The sequence below is a fragment of the Pseudophryne corroboree genome, chromosome 1, assembly GCF_028390025.1.
Source record: "Pseudophryne corroboree isolate aPseCor3 chromosome 1, aPseCor3.hap2, whole genome shotgun sequence".
In the NCBI taxonomy this organism is placed as follows: domain Eukaryota; kingdom Metazoa; phylum Chordata; class Amphibia; order Anura; family Myobatrachidae; genus Pseudophryne; species Pseudophryne corroboree.
This window is the reverse complement of record NC_086444.1, coordinates 1,078,297,213-1,078,324,776: the sequence shown is the minus strand read 5'-3', so window position 1 is coordinate 1,078,324,776 and position 27,564 is coordinate 1,078,297,213. Positions and strand designations below refer to the sequence as shown.

The 27,564-nt window shown below is 46.7% G+C and overlaps 1 protein-coding gene across 1 annotated transcript in view; it reads left to right on the top strand.

Annotated features, from left to right (window-relative positions):
- The first annotated feature begins 1,246 nt into the window (after nt 1-1,246).
- Nucleotides 1,247-27,564, top strand: part of SLC30A9 (solute carrier family 30 member 9) — a 218,272-nt gene continuing 191,954 nt past the window's right edge. Inside the window, exon 1 of the mRNA XM_063921008.1 lies at nt 1,247-1,467. Coding sequence (XP_063777078.1) covers nt 1,368-1,467 — 100 coding nt within the window. The 5' untranslated portion in view covers nt 1,247-1,367. The remainder of the gene's footprint in view (nt 1,468-27,564) is intronic.

Sequence of the window (27,564 nt, the reverse complement as noted above, 5' to 3'; positions counted from 1 at the left end):
CACAGAGAGAGTTTACCAGCTCATAACCCAGCGCACAATCCCGGTTCTGAAACGTTAATATAAAGCTTCAGACATGTAGCGCATTTATAATGCTTATATTTGCACCAAATTAACTGTGCCCCTCCCACCCGTTTTGCACCCTGTTACTTGTACAGCAGTTGTGAGGAAGGACCAGCGTCTCTGCAGCTCAGTGAAGAGAAAATGGCGCTGATAAGAGCTGCGAGGGCTAAGCCCCGCCCCCTTAATGGCGCGCTTCAGCCCCGCTTTTTTTTTATATATAATCAAACTGGCGGGGGTTAGGATTTTGTGCCTAAGCACTTAATTTCCACTTTGCCAGCCTTAATGAGGAGTTTTATGCTGCCCAGGGCGCCCCCCCCGCGCCCTGCACCCTGTAGTGCCGCTGTGTGTGGGAGCATGGTGCGCAGCGCGATCGCTGTGCGGTACCTCAGAAGCCGTCACTGAAGTCTTCTTTTCTACTTCTACTCACCGGTCTTCTGACTTCTGGCACTGGAAGGGGGGTGACGGCGGGCTCTGGGAGTGAACCCCTAGGCGTACCTAGTGTTCCAAACCCTCAGGAGCTAATGGTGTCCTGTAGCCAAGAAGCAGAGCCTTTAAACTCACTAGAAGTAAGTCTGACTTCTCTCCCCTAAGTCCCACGATGCAGGGAGACTGTTGCCAGCAGCCCCCCTGAAAATAAAAAACCTAACATAAAGTCTTTTCAGAGAAACTAAGTAGAGCTCCTCCAAGTGCATCCAGTCTGCCCAGGCACAATTCTAAAACTGGAGTCTGGAGGAAGGGCATAGAGGGAGGAGCCAGTTCACACCCATTCAAAGTCTTAAAGTGCCCATGTCTCCTGCGGATCCCATCTATACCCCATGGTTCTTGAAGTGTCCCCGGCATCCTCTAGGACATATGAGAAATCTGCTTCTGTGTGAGAACATTGGTTGTTGCTCCCGTTGTCAATAAAGCTGGACTGTTGTAGGAGACAAAGTATTAGTACCAGAAGTTGTCGAGCCAAGCCCCTCTGACTCTCTGAGCCCTGATAGGGGATATTTATGCTGCGTGACTTGTCGCACGTTTTTATCTCATAAAATGAGTGTTCATGTGCGGGGAGTTTGCAAAGACACCGAGACACAACTATGTATATATTACATTGTCATAGTCATGTATTCGGACTGGTATATATCCCACACAGCGCTGTACGCCATTGTTATGAAGACCAAACAGATTACAGGGCAGCAGCACGGGCTACAAGAAGATGTCCTCCTGCTGGGAGACAGAAACCCATGAGGCGGCGTTTTGGCTCTAGCGCACCGGGTCACTGTCAGCTGTATGGGCTGGCACGGAGGGAGCAGTAGTACATTACTATGGCGGGGGTGTCTGCACAGAGCCGGGGCTGGTCCTCACTCTGCGGCCTCTACCTGCGCCTGCATGCGGTGCGGCCGGGCGGCGGGTGGGCCTGTCACGGTGAGTGAGCGCTGGGATCTGGGCAGCGGTCGGGGGGCTCTATGTATCATCCTTCCTGAGGCTTTCTGTTAGAGCTGTATGTGGGACATCCTGTCTGGTGTATATAGTACATCAGTGCTATATTAGTGATTGCCACAGCTGGGAGCTATCTACAGCAGGAGTCACCTACTACCACATCATGCTGGCATCGGCTACATATCCCTATCTCCTGTAATAGCCATAGCACTGTGGGGGGTGATGGCTCAAACCTTTGGGAGGGATACAGTGAAGTTCCCCATGGCAACCAGTGAGCCTCTGTCATCTCTCTAGCATAGCTTGTGTCTTTAGTTCATACCCCCCTTCCCCCTACTCCTATTACAAGGAAGAATAAATAAAATCAACAGCAATATGCTGGGATTTTAGCTACAGTACAAGTCACATACCCTGTTACACTGTTATCTCATTTTTAAAAAAAATAGCAGCAAATTATGTTTTATAGCCACAGGTAAATATTACTCAAGACGTGTGTTAAGGGCCCTGTACACTAGAACGATAATGCCCGATTTCATCCAATTTCGGGGTAATTTGGGCCGATATATTGGGTGAAATCGGGCATTTTGTATGTGTTTCCGATCCGATACACGTTCCTGTGAGGGTTGGATAGGATCTCCTAGATCGCTAGTGCTGCACTCGTGATATGTCGGTTCCCGCAGGCATGGCTGGGATCGCATAAGATATATCGCATGCAAAGTGTACCAAATCGTATGGAACCAGTCCCTGGAAGCTCCCGTGAGAGTTCAAGGGAAATCGCCTCCGACTTCAGCCTCAGACATATATTGCTGTAGTCTATGGGGGCCTTTACTCTGATCTGCGGTTCCAAGATTTGAGTCGCATTCTGAAACATAATGGATGTAGCTGTTATACATCGGTAATAATATCATTTGGCATCATGAGTAACTGTGGCAGAGTGGCCAAGTTGTAATTCTCCCCGTATTGTCCTTTGTTTTGCAATAATAATAATAATAATGTATGATTTGTAACTACTTACTAAACCTATTTTTAGTTGAAACCTGGCAGGTTTTTGTACTTAGAAGATATATATTTTTTAAATTATTGTGCTAATGTAAAGGTGTAATACTGTGAACCTGTAGTATAGTCATCTCAGTGTTGTACTGTATGGTTGCATTAATGTACAGTTACAAGACTTGGCAGTAGGTATATGATCAGAGCACTTATTTTCCCCCTTCACACTCTGGAGAGAGAGACAGGTTCTTCTCATACTTACTTATACTACTATACAATATATAAACTATTTAGCAGTAGCTGTTATACAGGTGGCTGTTTATTGTGCATTATACCCAAATGACTGATATACAGTTATATATACTGTACATTCTTTCTTTGTTTCTCCTGCTTTGAAACTGGATTTAATTTTGTAAATGCACATTGTCATTTGCATACACTAAAGAAATCAGTAGCAGCCATGATGATGACTTTTACATGTACAGTGTTATTTTATGTGCGTTGTTCTGGATTCCCTTTACACCTTTGATTGCGGAAGATAACATTTTTATTGTGTGTGGTGTTATTAATTTTATGCTGTTGTGGCAGTGAAGGTAACGCGTTAAATAAACAAGTGTTTGCAAGAAACATTTTCATGGCTATGGCGGTATTTTCTCCATATCCTGCTTGTTGCTTCTTACAGAAAAGCCTATGCAGAGCTGGATAGTAAACACTGTTGGCAGTATATAATTAAGCTTGGGTACACATTACACAGGGCCTAATTCAGACCTGATCGCACCTCTGCGAATTTACAGAGGTTTGCGATTGGATAGTCAGAGTGATCTGCCCTGTGCAAAACTGCGTATGCCGCGCGAAAAGCTTTGCAAACGCCGGTCAGCTGTAAATCCGTTTGCGACTCACTCACCATCGAATGATTTGTGCAGTCTGTGCGTAGCCCAGGACCTACAGTGCAAAAAAACCAGTCTGATCGGGACGAAGCTGACATGACACCCCCTCCGTGAAAATTCTTGGGAATACCTGCGTTTTTCCTGACATTCCCAGAAAACAGACAGTGACCACCACCAAAACAGTTGCATCCTGTCAATCAATCTGCATACGCCTCGCGCCTGCACATTATTATCCGTATGCATGCGCAGTCGTTCGATAATCTGCCACTTTGCGATTTCACACAACAGCGATCAGGTCTAAATTAGGCCCACAATGTAACGATACATCGCGTACATTCTGAATTAGGTAATGAATGACTGAACGATTTGTTGTTCTGTCCTTCATTACTATGCATGGCGCCGCAAATGACATCGTCTGATTGAGCAGCATGTATGTACGGCCAATCTGACGATGCAACAAACAATGCAGCAGCAGCGTACATTGTGCATACACACTGGACAATTTGAACGATTTGTCCTTTTGATTCCATCTGAAATCGGCAAATCATTCAAAATATCTTTTAGTTTTTACCCAGCTTTAGGCTTACCATACGATCTCTTCAAAGTGGGACCTTCATGAATTACACAAATTCTGTGGCTGGCTGACTTGAAGTCTGCATTTCACCTGTTTTAATCTGCTGCAGAACCTGTGTTATCCATGAGTGTCCCGGTTTAAAGGGATACTATGGTAAGCCTACTGTATATGTAATGGGAATATTGAGAACCACTTATCTAGTTGTGGCTTAAAGTAAATATTATATGCATATTACCTGCTAAAGTCTCTCCCACATTTTATATGCCTTTTGCCGTTTCATACTTTTATGGAATGTCCATATCTAATAATAATAATACTACCTTTATAGAATCTGTTTGATAAAGCAAATAATCAAGTTCCCTTCCAAACATGATTGTTGGATTGTGAAAGTGGGCCTGATGCTGAATTGGACATACATGAGTGTATGTAGCGTAAACTGTTCACAATCCACTTTGCATGCCTACAAAAAGAGTGCACATGCACCTAGCAGACTTGATTATATAGCAGCTTACCCTTGTGCCGCTTTGACTGGAGAAGCGGAATGGGGTAGAGTTGCCCAAGTCAAGTAACCGCATACAGATGTGGCTCTGCAGAAACACGCATGTATACACCTGTGAGGAGGCTTATCATTTGGCCAGTTCCAGGACACGTGCAGATACAGTACATGATGTTGCTGATGACTTAATCCAGGCACATATGCTACCGATGTGAATTCGGACGCATCATGAGAAATATACTGTTATCCATATAGTCGGAGGTGTGTGCGTGTGTGGTTTTTTTTTATTTTATTATTGTAAATGTACGTCGGTATCATCATCTGCACCAGCCCCATGTTCTAAACTTGTTTCCCATGTTATGGTCCACTTCCATGCTTGTAAATGGAGTTAAGCTGGTTTCTAAAATGAATGGAATGATAGACCATTCTAAAGAGTGGGGCAGTTTCCCATAGCAACAGCTTCTACATATACTTTTATAGAATGCACTACTAGATAAATGTTAGCCAGAAGATGATTAGTTGGGCATTATACATTTCCCCCATAGTCACTTAGTCATTGTGAGTATATTTTACAGTGAACGTAAAATGTACTTCCAAGTTACATTAGACCTTAGTGTTCATGCTTGGGGGTACTGCGGTCAAGGTGCCAGCCTGGAGGGTGGAAACTCCTGAGAAGGTGGCATGGCCACTTGGGGGGGGGGGGGGGGGGGGGGTGTCATCACTCTTGTGGGGTGTACCCAACACTTTTGGACATGTTGGGCTGCCTCCAAGCTCTCCCCTTGCTGTGAATGGATGCCGTGTGCATTTTCACAACATCTGTTTACTGACTGTGAGGGTTAAACTGCAACTTTTCCCATTTGTGGCTGAGGACAGACAAGGGCAGACTGCTTCAGCAGGGTGCCGCCATAAGCACAAGGCACAGTTTGCCATTTTCAGTATTGGGCTGGGTGTGGCACCCCGCTGAAACAGCCTAGTGGGAACACTACCCTTCTATATAGCAACAGATGTAGATTGCAAGTGAGACGTTCTATGGGGGTAATTCAGATCTGATCGTAGTTGCTCCCTGCCAATGGCGGTCTAACGCCGTTGGCACCGCCCCGCAGCCCTGCGATGCTGTTAGTATCTCACTGGGGTTCCGGGGTGCGCGTGCACACTCCATAAAGGGATTCAGACTGTGATCACTGCCGCTGCGCTCGGCACAGGTTACGCTCCCAATTGTAATCCACGTGGATCGTAAAGTATGAAAAAGTAAAAAAAAAAAAAAAAAAAATCGTGAAAAACCTCATGTCGACTTAGTGACCATGTCAACTTAGAAACCATGTCGACCTAGTGACTGTTGACCTAAGTGTGGTCGACCTAGAGACCGGATACCAGTCCATATCGGTAGTAAATATTGCACCTTGTGTACACAGCTTGCGATGCCGATGCGGGGTAAAAATAGACTGTGCAGGCAGGTAAATTTTGACTATAAAGTGTGCAGTCTGGTACATTGTATAGTCAAAACTGAGTCATAGCTAAAATCGCCCAGAGGCAAAATCGCACCGTTTGTATAGTCAATATCAGTGGATTTTGACTCTGGGGTGATTAAGGAAAATCGCATAGTGCAAATCTGCCACATAGGGAGAATCGCATTGTGTGTATGCCCCTTAAATCTCTCTGCACATGTTACATCTGCCCCACCTACAGTGCTAACAAACCTGAATAACCCCCTATGTGCAGTCTTGTAACTCTTCATATTATTATTATTATTATTATTATTATTCTTTTGACCATATAGAAGTGATGGTGAGAACAGTAGTTCAGTGATTTGTTTTAGTTTTGCTTTTCATGTTATTGAAGCCGTATTCTTGATTATTCTGTCACGCAGTAGGTAAGGCAAATTGTAGTGATGCTGGAATTTGTTTCCTGACCAGAGGATTCTAAACCCCTCATGATCTGTACATAGCAAAGCTCAGTCACATGAAATTGTTGCACTGTGCTAAGCTAACCTTGTTACTTTGTTTTATTATCGCACTATACACTTATTCAGTAAATAGAAAGAAGGGAACTTATTACTTTGTTACCAACTAGCAACAAGGAGCACTGATACAATTAAACTTAGGTAAAATATAATTTAATCACATTTAAAAATCACAATACATTACTTGCAAAGGTGTGTGTATATATAGAAACTTTACATATGATCGGTAGCAATAAATAGTCTTATGCAGTTGCCGTTTTATAGCTGTAGAAAGCCGTAGTAGTTAAATATCTAGTACTGTGTCCATTTAGTAGAAATTATTTAGTTTATAGCAATATGTATTATGCAGAGTCCCGGACAGAGGGGGTCATTCCAAGTTGATTGCACGGCTGCTAAAAATAGCTAGCGAGCGAACGCTAAGCCGCCGCCCTCTGGGAGTGTATCTTACCTTAGCAGAAGTGCGAACGAAAGGATCGCAGAGCGACCACACAAAAAAAATGGTGCAGTTTCAGAGTAGCTCCAAACCTACTCAGCGCTTGCGATCACTTCAGACTGTTCATTTCCTGATTTGACGTCACAAACACGCCCTGCGTTCGGCCAGCCACGCCTGCGTTTTTCCTGGCATGCCTGCGTTTTTTTCGAACACTCCCTGAAAACGGTCAGTTGACAACCAGAAACGCCCACTTCATGTCAATCACTGCGGCCAGCAGTGCGACTGAAAAGCTTCGCTAGACCGTTGTGAAAGTACGTCGCGCGTGCGCACTGCGCCGCATACGCAGAAGTGCCGTTTTTTTGCTTCATCGCTGCGCAGCGAACATTTTTATCTAGCGATCAACTCGGAATGACACTCGGAGTCCACAGCTGTGGTAAAGTCCCGGGCTATTGTTTAACAACCGGTCAGGTTCGCTATGCTTCCACCACTGATTTAACAGATGTTGCTCTCACCCACATACGGTTCAGGTTGGACCTGTCGTTCAGTTCCATTAGCAGCGTTTACAGGCTGTTAGTGGTTGCTGTAGATAGCTCCCGCGATGACTCGTCGCTGTGTGACCAGAGACTTGATTGGCGGTAGTGGTGTAGTATGTACTTCTCCTGAGGAAACTACTCGTTGAGACTGAGCTGCCAAAGCATTAGCTGTTGTCCATTACTGTTGATCAACCTGGATATTGCCAAGCTCCGGTATGCCCTCCCCCTCTGGTGAGTTATACCGGGATTACATCAAGCTACACCACTACTGCCAATAAAGTCTCTGGTCGCACGGCGGCGAGTCATCGCGAGAGCTACCTACAGCAACCACTAGATACTGCCCCCCGACAGCAATTCAGTTGTTCTGCCATTTGGACACAATTGCCAATGGTGCCAACCTTTCTGATCACTGCTTTCTGAGGTGGTGGAAATGTACGAAAGTGTCCCGTTTGCGCACCCAAATAGGGATTTTTACGTTGAGGGCACTATTTTAGTCTTTATGTGGCTAATCCCTGTGCTTTTGGACCCTTAAAAAGTAATGGGCCCCTGATTAGAGCAACAGTTGAATTGCTCTGATGGGCAATTCAAGTGTACATTAGCTTAATTAGTATGATTGTTTAAATGTAGAATCAGCAAATACTATTGGTGCTTGTTTTATTGCAGCGGTAAGTCTTATTTACAGTAAAGCTCAACTATTGCTTATCCTAAACTAGCTGTTCTACCTGTTCTTTGCACAGAAGTTTCTGATTTTCACAGTTGTAAATATAAATGAGTGTTAAATATGTGTTAACTCTATACAGCTGTAAATTTGAGACCTCTTAATGTAAATATTAATCCATGCTTCTTTGGCGTTACCTGAGGAGCACCCGTCGCAGATACAGTAAAAAGTGACAGAACCGTTTTTGTAGTTTATTAAATTCTACCCACTGGAGGTGCAATTCAAATTTTGATCCGATTGTTAGTTTGGGCGTTATCGTTCACGCAACGCAAGCCATGCATCGGCAATGATGTCATTATGTCAACCCCTTTTCCATCCCCTTAGGGAGGTTTTTTTAAAAATGCTAATTACGTAGTTTTCCTATTTCCCACCTGTAGAATACCTATGTTACATTTCATCTTCCTAACATATCGATAAGTCAGTCAGTGCGTGAGTGAGGGCTTTCACATTTATATATAGATTACTTTTCTGCAGCATAACGTTTTGCAGTCATTCTGATTGATGTGAATAGATTTATAGCTTTTGAATCCTTACAAGGTCATGCAAAATGTAAATGTGTTTCTTTAAAAATAAATAATAAAAAAATAATAAAAATATATCTATCTATCTATCTATCTATCTATCTATCTATCTATCTATCTATCTATCTATCTATCTATCTATCTATCTATTCAACAGATGCCTGTAACAACTGTACTGTAAGCACTTTGTTTATTGAAATAGGAATTTTCCAAGTTGCCAGCCCAGAATCAGCAACCAGAGGTGACTGGTTTTATCTCGCAGCTAGTAATTGCGTGTTGAGACCATTGTGAAATGCTTGTACAATATATGCTTGTATAATATTACTCAGGGCTGCACTATGATCCCTTTTATGGCAGACTCCTGACTGACGTATAATAGTTTGCCAAGCCACTCGAGCAGTCACGCGGGACATTTTTAATGAAATTGGTCATGCTCTCAAGAATTAATTTTAATGAGGATGTGGCAACGTTATTGACTTCATATGAACATAGGTTTAGTTTGCACATTCATTGCAAAATGAGCCCCTGCCAACGGAAGGCACGTAGGCTGGGTACACACTAGAAAGACAAAGTAACGGACTGGCCATTGCACCGACCAAGCGGGCAATTAGGTAAGCTATACACACTTACCAGTCCCTCAATATGTTGGGCCACACATCGCAACTGGACGCCAAGTGGTGATTTCAGTGTCGACGGTCTCTACAGCCAGTGTACTGACAGGAAGCAGGTCGTCCATACATATTTGCAGGACAGGGTCTATTAGATATGTCTGTGAACCATGTCGACATACCTGATCTACACACCTACCAATCCACTACCGATACATCGTTTGTTGCATGAACAAATGGTATATCCATCTAGTGCAGAGCTTGACAAATTTTCCTAAATTCTAGGAGCCCGTATGAATGTGTAAGAGCCAGACCACTGCCCCCCCCAAAAAAAATAAAATAATAAAAATTAAATACAACTGAAACCTCCCTCCCCTCCAGTGCAGCTACATTACTGAGCAGCTTTTCCCCACCTCCCAAGGAAACCAAACCCCACGACTACACAACTAAGGGAGTACCCATAGGCAAACCAGCCCTTTGGCGTATCCCCCAGGCCAACAATCCTCTCCACCATGTGGCCGTATCACTAACCCCTCCGATGCTGCAATCCCCAGTCATACATAGACCCTCTTATCGTAAGAGCTCTTTGCAGCCAGAGTTTGGAGACAGCAGATAGTGCAGTCTGGGACAGACAGGCACAACATTCTGCACAGTCCGTGATGGACATTCAGCACATGCATTTCCATACATGAAATGGCTGCCGCAATAAGGCACGCCAACGAATCTCCACTGGGGCTGAAAAGGAACTGCTTCCTCCCTTCCTGCATAATCTGGTAGCCAGGCAGCAAAATCTAGGGGCATTGGAGACCTGGCCCATGGGATTTGTTAAACCCTGATCTAGTGTGTACCTAACGTAAGGGTTATTTCAAAGGTCCTTCTCTCTGTGTTGGAGAACATGATGCTAGGCTTCATATATTGTGTGAAGTAAAATAAATAAATGAACACAGTGTGTATATGGCCAAACCATGTTAGTGCAAGCATCAAGAACTGAGGTAAGCCCAGGGGTTAAAGTGAGCCAGATCGGAGCGCGTCTGCGTTCCGTCAGTTCCACTTTGAGACGGAACGCAGTTCCGCCTCCTCCGTCTCACCTAACCCATGTGTGCCCGGCGCCGCATGGAGATGCCGGGCGCCCGCTGAGATTGTGTTACCAGCGGGTGCCCGATTCCCTCTCCACAGTAGGAGCTCACTACTGAGCTCTGGCTCCCGGCTCTGTCAGTGTGCGCTATGGGAGAGACGTCATGACGTCTCTACCACAGTGCCGAGGAGCGGACGCCGGAAGGACCACAGCAGTCGGGAGTGGGGCTTGGTGAGTATTTTTTTTCTCTCTAACGTCCTAGAGGATGCTGGGGACTCCGTAAGGACCATGGGGATAGACGGGCTCCGCAGGAGACATGTGCACTTTAAGAAAGTCTTTAGACCTGGGTGTGCACTGGCTCCTCCCTCTATGCCCCTCCTCCAGACCTCAGTTTGATACTGTGCCCAGTGGAGACTGGGTGCTTTTCAGTGAGCTCTCCTGAGCTTGCTGACAGAAAGTATTTTGTTAGGTTTTTTATTTTCAGGGAGCTCTGCTGGCAACAGACTCCCTGCATCGAGGGACTGAGGGAAGAGAAGCAGCCCTACTCTCTGAGTTCAGGTCCTGCTTCTTAGGCTACTGGACACCATTAGCTCCAGAGGGATTGGTACGCAGGATCTCACCCTCGCCGTCCGTCCCAGAGCCGCGCCGCCGTCCTCCTCGCAGAGCCGGAAGATAGAAGCCGGGTGAGTATGAGAAGAAAAGAAGACTTCATGATCTTCACTAAGGTAACGCACAGCACTGCAGCTGTGCGCCATTGCTCCCACACACCTCACATACTCCGGTCACTGTAAGGGTGCAGGGCGCAGGGGGGGGCGCCCTGGGCAGCAATATAAACCTCTTATTTGGCAAAAGGAGCATATATACAGCTGGACACTGTATATATGCAGGAGCCCCCGCCAATTTTACACTTTTAGCAGGACAGAAGCCCGCCGTCGAGGGGGCGGGGCTTCTCCCTCAGCACTCACCAGCGCCATGTTTTTCTCCACAGCACCGCTGAAAGGAAGCTCCCCGGACTCTCCCCTGCTTATACCACGGTAGAAAAGAGGGTTTTAAAGAAGAGGGGGGGCACATAATTCGGCGCAGATAATAACAGCGCTACTGGGTAAACATTAAATTGCTGTGTTTTTTCCTGGGTCATATAGCGCTGGGGTGTGTGCTGGCATACTCTCTCTCTGTCTCTCCAAAGGGCCTTGTGGGGGAATTATCTTCAGATGAGCATTCCCTGAGTGTGTGGTGTGTCGGTACGTGTGTGTCGACATGTCTGAGGTAAAAGGCTCTCCTAAGGAGGAGATGGAGCAAATGTGTGTGTGAGTGGTGTCTCCGTCGACAACGCCGACACCTGATTGGATATGTGAAATTAAGTGCTGAGGTAAATTTATTGCACAAAAGATTAGAGAACAGACAGTGAATCTACCCATGTCTGTCCCTATGTCGCAGAGACCTTCAGAGTCTCACAACGCTCACTATCCAAAATAATAGACACTGATATCGACACGGAGTCTGACTCCAGTGTCGACTACGATAATGCAAAGTACAGCCAAAACTGGCAGAAAAGTATTCAATAGATGATTATTGTAATAAAAGATGTTTTGCATATCACTGATGACTCATCTGTCCCTGACACGAGGGTACACATGTTTAAGGGGAAGAAAGCTGAGGTAAATTTCCCTCCTCTCATGAAGAGAGAGAGCGGGAATCTCCAGACAAGAAACTGCAGATTCCCACAAAGAATTCTCAGGGAGTATCCTTTCCCTACTAGGGCCAGGATACGATGGGAATCTTCCCCTAGGGTGGACAAAGCTTTGTCACGTTTACCCAAAAGGTAGCGCTGACTTAACAGCTATCCTCAGGGATCCTGCAGATAGCATGCAGTAAAAGTACTTTGAAGTCCATTTACACACATTCTGGTACACTACTCAGACCGGCGATTGTGTCGGCATGGGTTTATAGCGCTGTAGCAGCGTGGACAGATACCTTATCAGCGGAGATTGAAACCCTAGATAAGGATACCATGTTATTGACCCTAGTATATGTATGTGTATGTATGTGTATATATATATATATATATATATAACATGCCCAAAGAGTCATTAGTCTACTGGGCTCTAGAGTCAACGCTATGTCGATTTCTGCTAGATGTGTCCTGTGGAACATGCAATGGATAGGTGATGCCGACTAAAAGAGGCATATGGAAGGTTTACCTTACAAGGCTGAGGAATTGTGTGGAGAAGGGCTCTCGGACCTGGTCTCCTCAGCTATAGCTGGTAATTCTGATCTTTTACCTTATATTCCCTCACAGCCCAAGAAAGCACGACATTATCAAATGCAGTCCTTTCGGTCGCAGAATAACAAGAAAGTACGAGGAGCGTACTTTCTTACCAGAGGTAAGGGCACAGGGCACAGCTAGTTCCCAGGAACAGAAGTCCTCCCCGGCCTCTACTACATCCACCGCATGACGCTGGAGCTCCGCTAAGGGAGTCCGTCCCAGTGGGAGCACGTCTTCGACTCTTCAGCCACATCTGAGTTCACTCACAGGTGGATCCCGGGGCAATAAAAATTGTTTCTCAGGGTTACAAGCTGGAATTCAAAAGGTGCCTCCTCGCCGGTTTTTCCTTATCGGACCTACCGGCTTCTCCCCCAGAAAGGGAGATATTAAATACAATTCACACATTGTATCTCCAATAGGTGGTGCTCAAGGTTCCCCTCCTGCAACAAGGAAGGCGATATGACTCAACCTTGGCTGTAGTCCCGAAACCGTACGGTTCGGTCAGACCTATTTAAAATTAAAATCTCTGAACCTATACGGGAAAAGGTTCAAATTTAAAGTGGAATCGCCCAGAGCGATCATCGCCAGCCTGGAAGGGGGGGATTTGATGGTGTATCTAGACATAAAGGCTGCATACCTTCATGTTCCCATTTATCCACCCCAACAGGTGTACCTGACAATTGCGGTACAGGATTGTCATTACCAATTTCAGGGTAATTGGCGGAAATAATGGTGCTCCTACGCAGGCAAGGAGTCACAGTTATCTCATACTTGGACGGTCTCCTAATAAGGGCGAGATCAAAAGAGCAGTTGTTCAACAGCTTGTCACTTTCGCTGAAGGTGTCACAGCAACACGGCTGGATTCTCAATTTCCCGAGGTCACAGTTGGTTCCTATAACTCGTCTGCCCTTCTTGGGTATGATTCTGGATACAGATCAGAAATGGGTTTACCTTCAGATAGAGAAGGCCCAGGAACTCATGACTCTAGTCAGGGACCTATTGAAACCAAGACAGGTGTCAGTGCATCACTGCACTCGAGTCCTGGGAAAACATTCCCTTAGGCAGGTTCCATGCAAGGACTTCAAATGGGACCTACTGGACAAGTGGTCCGGGTCACATCTACAGATTCATCAGTTGATCACCCTATCCCCCAGGGCCAGGGTATCTCTTTAATGTGGTGGCTGCAGAGTGCTTACCTTCTAGAGGGCCGCAGATTCGGCATTCAGGACTGGATCCTGGTGACCACGGACGCGAGCCTCCAAGGCTGGGGAGCAGTCACACAGGGAAGAAATTTCCAAGGTCTTTGGTCAAGTCAAGAGACTTGTCTTCACATCAACATATTGGAACTAAGGGCCATATACAACGCCCTACGTCAAGTGGAGACCTTTCTTCGCGACCAACCAGTTCTGGTCCAGTCAGACAACGTCACCGCAGTAGCTCATGTAAACCGCCAAGGCGGCACAAGGAGCAGAGTGGCGATGGAGGAAGCCACCAGAATTCTTCGCTGGGCGGAGAATCATGTAAGAGCACTGTCAACAGTGTTCATTCCGGAAGTGAACAACTGGGAAGCAGACTTCCTCATCAGACATACGTCCTGGAGAGTGGAGACTTCATCAGGAAGTCTTCGCACAGATTGCAGTTCGGTGGGGACTGCCACAGACAGACATGATGGCGTCCCGCCTCAACAAAAAGCTGCAGAGTTATTGCGCCTGGTCAAGAGACCCTCAGGCAGTAGCGGTAGACGCCCTAGTGACACTGTGGGTGTTCCAGTCAGTTTATGTATTTTCTCCTCTTCTTCTCATACCCAAGGGTTGAGAATAATAAGAAAAAGGAGGAGTAAGAACAATCCTCATTGTTCCAGATTGGCCATGAAGGATCTGGTATCCGGATCTGCAGGAAATGCTTACAGAAGATCCGTGGCCTCTTCCTCTAAGGCAGGACCTGTTGCAACAGGGCCCATGTCTGTTCCAAGACTTACCGCGGCTGCGTTTGATGGCATGGCGGTTGAACGCCGGATCCTAGCGGAAAAAGGCATTCCGGATGAGGTCATTCCTACGCTGATAAAGGCTAGGAAGGACGTGACATCTAAACATTATCACCGTATCTGGAGGAAGTATGTTTCTTGGTGCCAAGCCAGGACTGCTCCTCCGGAAGAATTCCATCTGTCCCGTTTTCTCCACTTCCTGCAAACTGGAGTGAATTTGGGCCTAAAGTTAGACTCCATTTAAGGTTCAGATTTCGGCCCTATCCATTTTCTTTCAAAAGGAGTTGGCTTCTCTTCCAGAAGTCCAGACTTTTGTGAAAGGGGTGCTGCATATCCAGCCTCCTTTTGTGCCTCCGGTGGCACCATGGGACCTTAACGTGGTGTTACGGTTTCTTAAGTCTCACTGGTTTGAACCTCTTCAAACTGTTGAATTGAAGTATCTCACTTGGAAGGTGGTCATGTTATTAGCCTTGGCTTCGGCTAGGCAAGTGTCAGAATTGGCGGCTTTGTCTCATAAAAGCCCTTATCTGGTTTTCCATGTCGATAGAGCGGAGTTGCGGACACGTCCTCAATTCCTGCCTAAGGTGGTATCATCCTTTCATATGAACCAGCCTATTGTGGTGCCTGTGGCTACGCGTGACTTGGAGGACTCCAAGTCCCTGGATGTGGTCAGGGCTTTGAAAATTTACGTAGCCAGAACGGCTTGAGTCAGAATAACAGAATCACTGTTTGTCCTGTATGCTGCCAACAAGCTTGGCGCTCCTGCTTCAAAGCAGACTATTGCCCGCTGGATTTGTAACACCATTCAGCAGGCTCATTCTACGGCTGGATTGCCGTTGCCTAAATCGGTTAGGGCCCATTCCACTAGGAAGGTGGGCTCTTTTTGGGCGGCTGCCCGAGGGGTCTCGGCATTACAGTTGTGCCGAGCTGCTACTTGGTCAGGTTCAAACAATTTTGCTAAGTTCTACAAGTTTGATACCCTGGCTGAGGAGGACCTCTTCTTTGCTCAATCGGTGCTGCAGAGTCATCCGCACTCTCCCGCTCGTTTGGGAGCTTTGGTATAATCCCCATGGTCCTTACGGAGTCCCCAGCATCCTCTAGGACGTTAGAGAAAATAAGATTTTAAACCTACTGGTAAATCTTTTTCTCGTAGTCCGTAGAGGATGCTGGGCGCCCGTCCCAAGTGCGGACTACTTCTGCAATACTTGTATATAGTTATTGCTTCAATAAGGGTTATGTTATAGTTGCATCGGTCCTGATCTGATGCTATGTTGTTTCATACTGTTAACTGGGTAGTTTATCACAAGTTGTACGGTGTGATTGGTGTGGGCTGGTATGAATCTTGCCCTTGGATTAACAAAATCCTTTCCTCGTACTGTCCGTCTCCTCTGGGCACAGTTTCTCTAACTGAGGTCTGGAGGAGGGGCATAGAGGGAGGAGCCAGTGCACACCCAGGTCTAAAGACTTTCTTAAAGTGCCCATGTCTCCTGCGGAGCCCGTCTATCCCCATGGTCCTTACGGAGTCCCCAGCATCCTCTACGGACTACGAGAAAAAGATTTACCAGTAGGTTAAAAATCTTATTTTTAATTTTTTTTTAATTTTCATGTGAGTGTATTAGCGGCACTTCTACTGGGGGCTAATTACTGGGGGAAAACTACAGGGGAGCATAACTACAGGGGCTAAACTACTGGGTGGCATTACTACTGGGGAGCTAAACTATTGGGGGCTATAACTACGGGGGGCATTACCACTGGGGGCTAAACTACAGGGAGGATAAACTACTGGGGGCATTACCACTGGGGGGCTATACTAAAGGGAGGTTAAACTACTCAGGTTATAACTGCAGGGGCATTACTACTGGGGCCAAACTACAGGGGGGCTAAATGTCTGGGGGCATTACTACAGGCGGCATTGCTACTGGGGGCAATACTACACAAGGGCATTACCATTCAGGGCATTACTACTGGGGGCCCTACTAATGAGGGCATTGTAAAGGGGGCACTTCATAAGGGGCATCACTCCTGGGGACATAAGGGGCACTACTACTGGAGGCACTACCACAATGGGCTCTACCACAATGGGCACTACCAGTACAGTGGACATTGCATAAGGGGCACTACTACCGTGGGCATTGTATAAGGGGCGCTACTGCTATGGGTATTATGGGGTGCCACTACTGTGGGCATTATCTGTATTAGGGGTGCTACTACTGTGGGCCTTATGTGTATTACGGGTGCTACTACTGTGGTCTTTATGTGTATTTTGGGGTGTTATTACTGTGGGCTTTGTGTATAATGGGCACTAATGTGTGTCATAACATGAATAAGGTACACTACTATGTGGTGTAATGTGAATAAGATTGTGCTACTGTGTGGCATAATTTTAATTGGTGATACTATTGTGTGACCATTCCCCTTTCTTTTTGAGACCACGCCTGTTTGGGGGGCGTGCCGTAGGCGCACACATTTCCTTTATTAAATGGGGGGGTGGGAGTTCCACCACCTCCTCTCTAGGACCACTTTAAGCACTGGGTAAGCCAATTGCCTACTTTCAGTCTTTTAGTATATACAGATATATCCTCATACACCTGGCCTCAATAAGCCATGCGCTGTGAGATGCCTGGCGCAAGTGAGCCACTCTGAGTGGTGTAAGAAAAGTGACCTTACCATAAATGGTAAACGAACAGGCGCTGCAACTGAGCTGGTTCTCTAAGCTGCTGTTGGAAAAGGTGATAGTAGGTCACCCCAATAAACATAAAAACAAAAAGAAACCAACTGCGCTTTTATAAAAATTTCACATTTTATATTTTCTAAAATCAATACACAGACATTATTAAAAAGAAGTATGTGTGTATGTATGTATGTATATATATATATATATATATATATATATATATATATAATATATATACATCAATGACAATAATCAATCAAAAAAAGATGTGCTAAAAACCGAGCCTTAATAAGCCAATCTCTGGACCACAATAGTCTATTTTAGGGCAGTCAATGTGCAAATGCCGGCATAAGCAACTAATGCTGATGAATGTAAAAATCCTGCAGGGCATACTTATGCATGTATTTTTGTAACATCCAAACTGGAGAGGAATAGTTACCAAGTCCCTGGTGGTATTTCAGCCGGGTATTCCACCTAGCGAGGTTCCAGAGTATTCTCTTTATCCAATGCAATGGCAATGGTGGTTCTCCCTTTATTAACCTCCACAATCAAGGGACTGGAATCTCCTGCTGTGCAGACAACCTGTGCATCGTCCTGCAGACTTTCTCAGCAATGCCCTGGTCAAAGATGTGGCTCCTAACCAGAGGCAGAACTCTGGGAGGCAAAGAAGTCATCTGCCGCTCTGAAGGGGTGATCTTCTCCCCCCCATTCTGTGACACCATTGAAGTAAGTTAATTGATGGCTGCCGCTATCTCTTCACTATATGAAGTTACTTCTCTGACAATTACACATAACTTCATATAGTTACAATTCTCATGCTTCCTGTACTGGAGCAAATAGCTCCATCAGTAAAGTGTCTGCTGTCAGTGGGTTCTAATCCTGGGTAGGACTGCCAAGAAATGTGTGATTTTAAAGTAAAAGACAATGAAGTGTATATATACAGTATATAAAAAAAAAATTCAGAACACTCCATATACACACACACACACACACATACATACATACATACATACATACATACATACATACATTTGTCTAAATATAAGGGAGGGGGGCAATTGGTATGAACTTGCCTCCGGGTGACTGTGACGAACTTACGCCACTGCTCATAACGCGTTTCGCTGTCACTTGATAGGTCTTGATAAAGCTGCGGTCCAAAGATTGGCTTATTAAGGCTCGGTTTTTAGCACGTCTTTTTTTGATTGATTATTGTCATTGATGATATATACTTCTTTTTAATGTCTGTGTATTGATTTTAGCAAATATAAAATTGTGAAATTTTTATAAAAGCGCAGTTGGTTTCTTTTTGTTTTCACTCTGGTGTAGCTTTTTTTTCGTGTGAATGTGTATCTTAGTCACAGTCGGATGCAATAAAACTGCTTCATGAGACTTCACAGATTCATTTGTATGCGACATTTGTTACTGAGTCTGAAACTGTATATGAAGCACATTAGAAGTCGGAGTGAAAAAGACGTGACCACTGCATTGTAGTACTGTTTATACAGATTCAGACTCTGTCACACACAGATACAAGTGTTGCATATAATATGAATCAGTGCTTCCTTGTGAAGTGGTTTTGTCGTGCTGCGATTAAGGCGTACATCCAAATGAAGAGGACACTCTGCGCAAGCAGAGTTGCGCAGGAACTGGCGTGGTGAGTAGGGATGTTTGGTGTGACAGCAGCAATAGTGTATGAGGACATTTATGTATTTAGAATATGCAGTGCTTATTTAGTTGTATGGCTGGAAATCATGCTTACTGAACATTTCATCTATACTAATTATTAGAACGTTGTCTGTCTGTCTGTTCCAAGTTGGTGCAAAAACCACTGTACCCATCTTCATGAAATCTGCATAATTTTGTAGTGGAGACTCATAGAAATAACCTGCACTTTGTTTCATCCTGATCCATCAAGTTAAAGCTGAGCAGTAACAAAAACAATAGTTATTGGCATCAACTGTGCAAGAGAGAGGTGTGACACCAGGCGTGCGGCCAGTAAGGAGTAGGGGGAGAGGTGCTGTGGGCCCAGGTTACCTTGAAGCAGAATAAGTAGGTGGCGCATGAGTTGTGTGCAGGTGGCAGCCGCAGGTAGATGCTGGTTCTTTAAAATGTCTTATGACTTTCTCTTACGTCCTAGAGGATGCTGGGGACTCCGTAAGGACCATGGGGAATAGAAGGGCTCCTCAGGAGACATGGGCACTAAAAAAGAACTTTAGGTATGGGTGTGCACTGGCTCCTCCCTCTATGCCCCTCCTCCAGACCTCAGTTTAAGACTGTGCCCAGAGGAGACTGGGTGCACTACAGGGAGCTCTCCTGAGCTTCCTGAAAGAAAGTATTTTGTTAGGTTTTTTATTTTCAGGGAGACCTGCTGGCAACAGGCTCACTGCACCGTGGGACTGAGGAGAGAGAAGCAGACCTACTTAAGTGATAGGCCCTGCTTCTTAGGCTACTGGACACCATTAGCTCCAGAGGGAGTCAGAACGCAGGTCTCCCCTAGCGGTTTGTCCCGGAGCCGCACCGCCGTCGTCCTCGCAGAGCCGGAAGATAGAAGCCGGGTGAGTATAGGGCGGCAGGAGACTTCCAGATCTTCACTGAGGTAACGCGCGGCGGTAACGCTGCGCGCCATTGCTCCCTCACAGAACACACAGCGCACACTGTTGGGTGCAGGGAGCGGGGGTGGGGGGGACGCCCTGGGCAGCAATGCATACCTCTAAGACTGGCTATACATATATATACACTTTTTTGTGGTATTTACAGTGAATCCCCGCCAGTTGTTTTAAAAGAGTGGGACCGAAGCCCGCCACTGAGGGGGCGGGGCTTCTCCCTCAGCACTCACCAGCGCCATTTTCTCCACCGCAAACGCTGAGAAGCTGGCTCCCCGGACTCTCCCCTGCTGATCACCGGTGATAGAGGGTTTTAAAGAAGGGGGGGGGGGCACATAATTTGGCGCGGTACATATATAAAGAAGAGCTGTATCTGGGTAATTTTTTCCAGGGTTATTGGCGCTGGGTGTGTGCTGGCATACTCTCTCTCTGTCTCTCCAAAGGGCCTTGTGGGGGAACTGTCTCCAGATTAGAGCTTTCCCCTAGTGTGTGGTGTCGGTACGTGCATGTCGGCATGTCTGAAGCGGAAGGCTCTCCTAGGGATGAGGTGGAGCGCATGTGTGGTGTCTCCGTCGGCAACGCCGACACATGACTGGATGGATATGTGGAATATTTTAAATGCAAATGTGAATTTATTGCACAAACGTTTGGACAAAGCAGAGTCCAGGGACGGTACAGGGGGTCATGCCCTGCCTTTCCCTATGTCACAGGGGCCTTCTGGGTCTCAAAAACGCCCACTTTCTCCGGTAGTCGACACAGATACCGACACGGATTCTGAATCCAGTGTCGATTATGATGATGCGAGGTTGCAGCCAAAATTGGCAAAGAGTATTCATTATATGATTATTGCTATAAAGGATGTGCTCCATATTATAGATGACCCCGCTGTACCTAATACAAAGATCCACATGTTCAAAGAAAAGAAGCCTGAGGTTACTTTTCCACCTTCTTTTGAATTAAATGAGTTATTTGAAAGTGCTTGGGAAACTCCAGACAAGAAACTGCAGATTCCCAAAAGGATTCTTATGGCGTATCCTTTCCCGATCAAGGACAGGATACGGTGGGAATCCTACCCAAGGGTGGACAAAGCGTTGACGCGCCTTTCCAAAAAGGTGGCGCTGCCATCTCAGAATACCACTGCCCTCAGGGATCCTGCTGATCGCAAGCAGGAAACTACCTTGAAGTCGATTTACACACATACCGGTACATTACTCAGGCTGGCAATAGCGTTGGCTTGGGTTTGTAGCGCTGTAATAGCGTGGACCGATACCTTATCTGCTGATATGGATACGATGGATAAGGAAACTATTTTATTGACCCTGGGCCATATTAAGGATGCGGTCCTTTATATGAGAGAGGCTCAGAGGGATGTGGGCATACTGGGGTCCAGAGCGAACGCTATGGCGATTTCTGCCAGGCGAGCACTGTGGACCCGACAGTGGTCGGGTGTTGCCGACTCGAAACGGCATATGGAGGTTTTGCCTTACAAGGGTGAGGAATTGTTTGGGGAAGGTCTCGCGGACCTAGTTTCCACGGCTACTGCAGGTAAATCAACCTTTTTACCTTATGTTTCCTCGCAGCCTAAGAAAGCGCCACATTATCAGATGCAGTCCCTTCGTTCGCATAAATCCAAGAGAGCTCGGGGATCTTCCTTTCTTGCCAGAGGTAAGGGCAAAGGGAAAAAGCTGCCAGCTACAGCCAGTTCCCAGGAACAAAAGTCCTCACCGGCTTCTACTAAATCCACCGCATGACGCTGGGGCTCCGCGGGGGGAGTCCGTTCCTGTGGGGGCACGTCTTCGTCTTTTCAGCCAAGTCTGGGTTCACTCTCAGGTGGATCCCTGGGCAATAGACATTGTTTCCCAGGGGTACAAGCTGGAATTCGAAGAGGTGCCTCCTCGCCGGTTTTTCAAATCGGCACTGCCGACTTCTTCCCCAGAGAGGGAGGCAGTTTTGGCAGCAATTCAAAAGTTGTGCCTTCAACAAGTGGTGGTCAAAGTTCCCCTGCTGCAGCAGGGGATGGGCTACTATTATTCAACCATGTTTGTGGTCCCGAAACCGGATGGTTCGGTCAGACCCATTCTGAATTTAAAATCCTTAAACCTATACTAAAAGAGGTTCAAGTTCAAGATGGAATCGCTCAGAGCGGTCATTGCAAGTCTGGAAGGGGGAGATTATATGGTGTCCCTAGACATAAAGAATGCATACCTTCATGTCCCCATGAAGCTCATCAGGCGTTCCTGAGATTTGTGGTGCAGGATTGTCATTACCAATTTCAGGCGTTGCCGTTTGGGCTTTCCACGGGCCAGAGGATTTTTACCAAATTAATGGCAGAGATGATAGTGCTCCAGCGCAAGCAGGGTGTCACAATTATCCCATACTTGGACGATCTCCTGATTAAAGCGAAATTGAGAGAACAGTTGCTGGACAGCGTATCTCTCTCCCTGAGGGTGTTGCAAGAACACTGTTGGAATCTCAATCTACCGAAGTCACAGTTAGTTCCAATGACCCGATTGCCTTTCTTAGGCATGATTCTGGACACGGAACAAAAGAGGGTCTTTCTCCCGATGGAAAAGGCCCAGGAATTTCAGAGCTTGGTCAGGGACCTGTTAAGGCCAGACAGGGTGTCTGTACATCACTGCACTCGAGTTCTGGGAAAGATGGTGGCGTCTTACGAGGCCATTCCATTCGGCAGGTTCCATGCCAGGACTTTTCAGTGGGACCTTCTGGGCAAGTGGTCCGGGTCACATCTACAGATTCATCAGATGATCCGCCTGTCCCCCAGGGCCAGGGTATCTCTCTTGTGGTGGCTGCAGAGTGCTCACCTTCTAGAGGGTTGCAGGTTCGGCATTCAGGACTGGGTTCTGGTGACCACGGACGCGAGCCTCCGAGGATGGGAGCAGTCACACAGGGAAGAAACTTCCAAGGTCTGTGGTCAAGCCAGGAGACTTGTCTACACATCAACGTACTGGAATTAAGGGCCATATACAACGGCCTTCGTCAAGCAGAGACCTTACTTCGAGGTCTACCGGTTCTAATTCAGTCAGACAACATCACAGCAGTGGCTCATGTAAACCGCCAAGGCGGCACAAGGAGCAGAGTGGCGATGGCAGAAGCCTCAAAGATTCTAAGATGAGCGGAGAGTCATGTAAGCGCTCTGTCAGCAGTCTTCATTCCGGGAGTGGACAACTGGGAGGCAGACTTCCTAAGCAGACACGATCTGCATCCAGGAGAGTGGGGACTTCATCAGGAAGTCTTCGCAGAGATTGCAAGTCAGTGGGGACTGCCTCAAATAGACATGATGGCTTCACGCCTCAACAAGAAACTTCCGAGATATTGCACCAGGTCAAGGGACCCTCAGGCGATGGCAGTGGACGCCCTGGTGACACCGTGGGTGTTCCAGTTGGTCTATGTGTTTCCTCCTCTTCCTCTCATCTCAAAGATACTGAGAATCATAAGACGAAGAGGGATTCAGACAATTCTCATTGTTCCAGATTGGCCTCGAAGGACCTGGTATCCGAATCTGCAGGAAATGCTCACAGAAGATCCGTGGCCTCTTCCTCTCAGGGAAGACCTGTTACAACAAGGACCCTGTCTGTTCCAGGACTTACCGCGACTGCGTTTGACAGCATGGCGGTTGGACGCAAGATCCTAGCGAAAAAGGGCATTCCGGATGAGGTCATTCCTACTCTGATAAAGGCTAGGAAGGAGGTGACATCGAAACATTATCACCGTATCTGGAGGAAGTATGTATCTTGTTGCGAAGCCAGGACTGCTCCTCCGGAAGAATTCCATCTGTGCCGTTTTCTCCACTTCCTGCAAACTGTAGTGAATTTGGGCCTAAAGTTAGACTCCATTAAGGTTCAGATTTCGGCCCTATCCATTTTCTTTCAAAAGGAATTGGCTTCTCTTCCAGAAGTCCAGACTTTCGTGAAATGGGGTGCTGCATATCCAGCCTCCTTTTGTGCCTCCGGTGGCACCATGGGACCTTTAACGTGGTGTTACGGTTTCTTAAGTCTCACTGGTTTGAACCTCTTCAAACTGTTGAATTTAAGTATCTCACTTGGAAAGTGGTCATGTTATTGGCTTTGGCTTCGGCGCGGCGAGTGTCGGAGTTGGCGGCTTTGTCTCACAAAAGCCCTTATCTGATTTTTTTATGTGGCTAGAGCTGAGTTGCGGACTCGTCCTCAGTTTCTGCCTAAGGTGGTTTCTTCTTTTCATATGAACCAACCTATTGTGGTGCCGGTGGCTACTAGGGACGTGGAGGATTCCGAGTCCCTGGATGTGGTCAGGGCATTGAAAATTTATGTGGCCAGAACGGCTCGGGTTAGGAAAACGGAGGCCCTGTTTATCCTGTATGCAGCCAACAAAGTTGGTGCTCCTGCGTCTAAGCAGACTATTGCTCGCTGGATCTGTAACACGATTCAGCAGGCTCATTCTACAGCTGGATTGCCGTTACCGAATTCGGTAAAGGCCCATTCCACTAGGAAGGTGGGCTCTTCTTGGGCGGCTGCCCGAGGCGTCTCGGCTTTACAGCTTTGCCGAGCGGCTACTTGGTCGGGTTCAAACACTTTTGCTAAATTCTACAAGTTTGATACCCTGGCTGATGAGGACCTAATGTTTGCTCATTCGGTGCTGCAGAGTCATCCGCACTCTCCCGCCCGTTTTGGAACTTTAGTATAATCCCCATGGTCCTTATGGAGTCCCCAGCATCCTCTAGGACGTAAGAGAAAATAAGTAAATCTTTTTCTCCTAGTGCATAGAGCAGGGATGGGGAACCTTCGGCCCTCCAGCTGTTGTTGAACTACACATCCCAGCATACCCTGCAACAGTTTTAGCATGGCCAAATAGCAAAACTGTATCAAGGCATGCTGGTATGTGTAGTTCAGCAACAGCTGGAGGGCCGAAGGTTCCCCATCCCTGCCATAGAGGATGCTGGGCGCCCGTCCCAGTGCGGACAACATCCTGCAAGACTTGTATATAGTTGTTGCTTACATAAGGGTTATGTTTTCAGTTTGGATCAGTTTTGGACTGATACTGGTTTTGTTTCATACTGTTGACTGGTTCGTGTATCCCATGTTATACGGTGTGAATGGTGTGGCTGGTATGAATCTTGCCCTTGGCTTTCCAAAATCCTTTCCTCGTACTGTCCGTCTCCTCTGGGCACAATTTCTCTAACTGAGGTCTGGAGGAGGGGCATAGAGGGAGGAGCCAGTGCACACCCAGGTCTAAAGTTCTTTTTTAGTGCCCATGTCTCCTGCGGAGCCCGTCTATTCCCCATGGTCTTTACGGAGTCCCCAGCATCCTCTACGGACTAGGAGAAAAAGATTTACCGGTAGGTTTAAAATCTTATTTTTTCAATGAATTGTAAACTGTATATTTTTTAAATCCAAATACATTTTCCATCTCTCTCTGCATTTCTTATGTGCTTTAGTTTAGTTTTGTTTTTTTTCTATGTAGGCCTATTATAGTTATTTGGTCCTGGCATGTAGATGCCTATTGCAGCTTACTTTACTTTTTTTCTTTAAGGTGTCTTCTCAAGCTAAGATATTAAATAATTTCTCTAACGTCCTAAGTGGATGCTGGGGACTCCGTAAGGACCATGGGGAATAGCGGCTCCGCAGGAGACTGGGCACATCTAAAGAAAGCTTTAGGACTATCTGGTGTGCACTGACTCCTCCCCCTATGACCCTCCTCCAAGCCTCAGTTAGATCTCTGTGCCCGAACGAGAAGGGTGCACACTAGGGGCTCTCCTGAGCTTCTTAGTGAAAGTTTTAGTTTAGGTTTTTTATTTTCAGTGAGACCTGCTGGCAACAGGCTCACTGCATCGAGGGACTAAGGGGAGAAGAAGCGAACTCGCCTGCGTGCAGAGTGGATTGGGCTTCTTAGGCTACTGGACATTAGCTCCAGAGGGACGATCACAGGCCCAGCTTGGATGGGTCCCAGAGCCGCGCCGCCGGCCCCCTTACAGAGCCAGAAGGCAGAAGAGGTCCGGAAAATCGGCGGCAGAAGACGTCCTGTCTTCAACAAGGTAGCGCATAGCACTGCAGCTGTGCGCCATTGCTCTCAGCACACTTCACACTCCAGTCACTGAGGGTGCAGGGCGCTGGGGGGGGCGCCCTGAGACGCAATAATAAACACCTTGGATGGCAAAAAATGCATCACATATAGCTCCTGGGCTATATGGATGCATTTAACCCCTGCCAAAATACATAAAAAAACGGGAGATAAGGCCGCCGATAAGGGGGCGGAGCCTATCTCCTCAGCACACTGGCGCCATTTTCCCTCATAGCTCCGTTGGAGGGAAGCTCCCTGGCTCTCCCCTGCAGTCACTACACTACAGAAAGGGTTAAAAAAGAGAGGGGGGCACAAATTAGGCGCAGTATTAACTATACAGCAGCTATAAGGGGAAAAACACTTATATAAGGTTATCCCTGTGTATATATATATATATATATATATATATAGCGCTCTGGTGTGTGCTGGCAAACTCTCCCTCTGTCTCCCCAAAGGGCTAGTGGGGTCCTGTCCTCTATCAGAGCATTCCCTGTGTGTGTGCTGTATGTCGGTACTTTTGTGTCGACATGTATGAGGAGAAAAATGATGTGGAGACGGAGCAGATTGCCTGTAATAGTGATGTCACCCCCTAGGGGGTCGACACCTGAGTGGATGAACTGTTGGAAGAAATTACGTGACAGTGTCAGCTCTGTATAAAAGACAGTGGTTGACATGAGACAGCCGGCTACTCAGCTTGTGCCTGTCCAGACGTCTCATAGGCCGTCAGGGGCTCTAAAGCGCCCGTTACCTCAGATGGCAGATATAGACGCCGACACGGATACTGACTCCAGTGTCGACGGTGAAGAGACAAATGTGACTTCCAGTAGGGCCACACGTTACATGATTGAGGCAATGAAAAATGTTTTACACATTTCTGATAATACGAGTACCACCAAAAAGGGGTATTATGTTCGGTGAGGAAAAACTACCTGTAGTTTTACTGAATCTGAGAAATTAAATGAGGTGTGTGATGATGCGTGGGTTTCCCCCGATAACAACTGATAATTTCTAAAATGTTATTGGCATTATATCCTTTCCCGCCAGAGGTTAGGGTGCGTTGGGAAACACCCCCTAGGGTGGATAAAGCGCTCACATGCTTGTAAGGGCTCTATCCTCTCCTGAGATGGCCGCCCTTAAGGATCCTGCTGATAGAAAGCAGGAGGGTATCCTAAAATGTATTTACACACATACTGGTGTTATACTGCGACCAGCAATCGCCTCAGCCTGGATGTGCAGTGCTGGGTTGGCGTGGTCGGATTCCCTGACTGAAAATATTGATACCCTAGATAGGGACAGTATATTTTTGCCTATAGAGCATTTAAAAGATGCATTTCTATATATGCGTGATGCACAGCGGAATATTTGCCGACTGGCATCGAGTCTAAGTGCGTTGTCCATTTCTACCAGTAGAGGGTTATGGACACGTCAGTGGTCAGGTGATGCGTATTCCAAACGGCATTTGGAAGTATTGCCTTAAGGGGAGGAGTTATTTGGGGTCGGTCTTTCAGACCTGGTGGCCACGGCAACAGCTGGGAAATCCACGTTTGTACCCCAGGTCGCCTCTCAACATGAGAAGACGCCGTATTATCAGGCGCAGTCTTTTCATGGATAAGCGGGCAAAAGGTTCCTCATTTCTGCCCCGTGACAGAGGGAGAGGAAAAAGGCTGCAGAAATCAGCCAGTTCCCAGGAACAGAAACCCTCTCCCGCC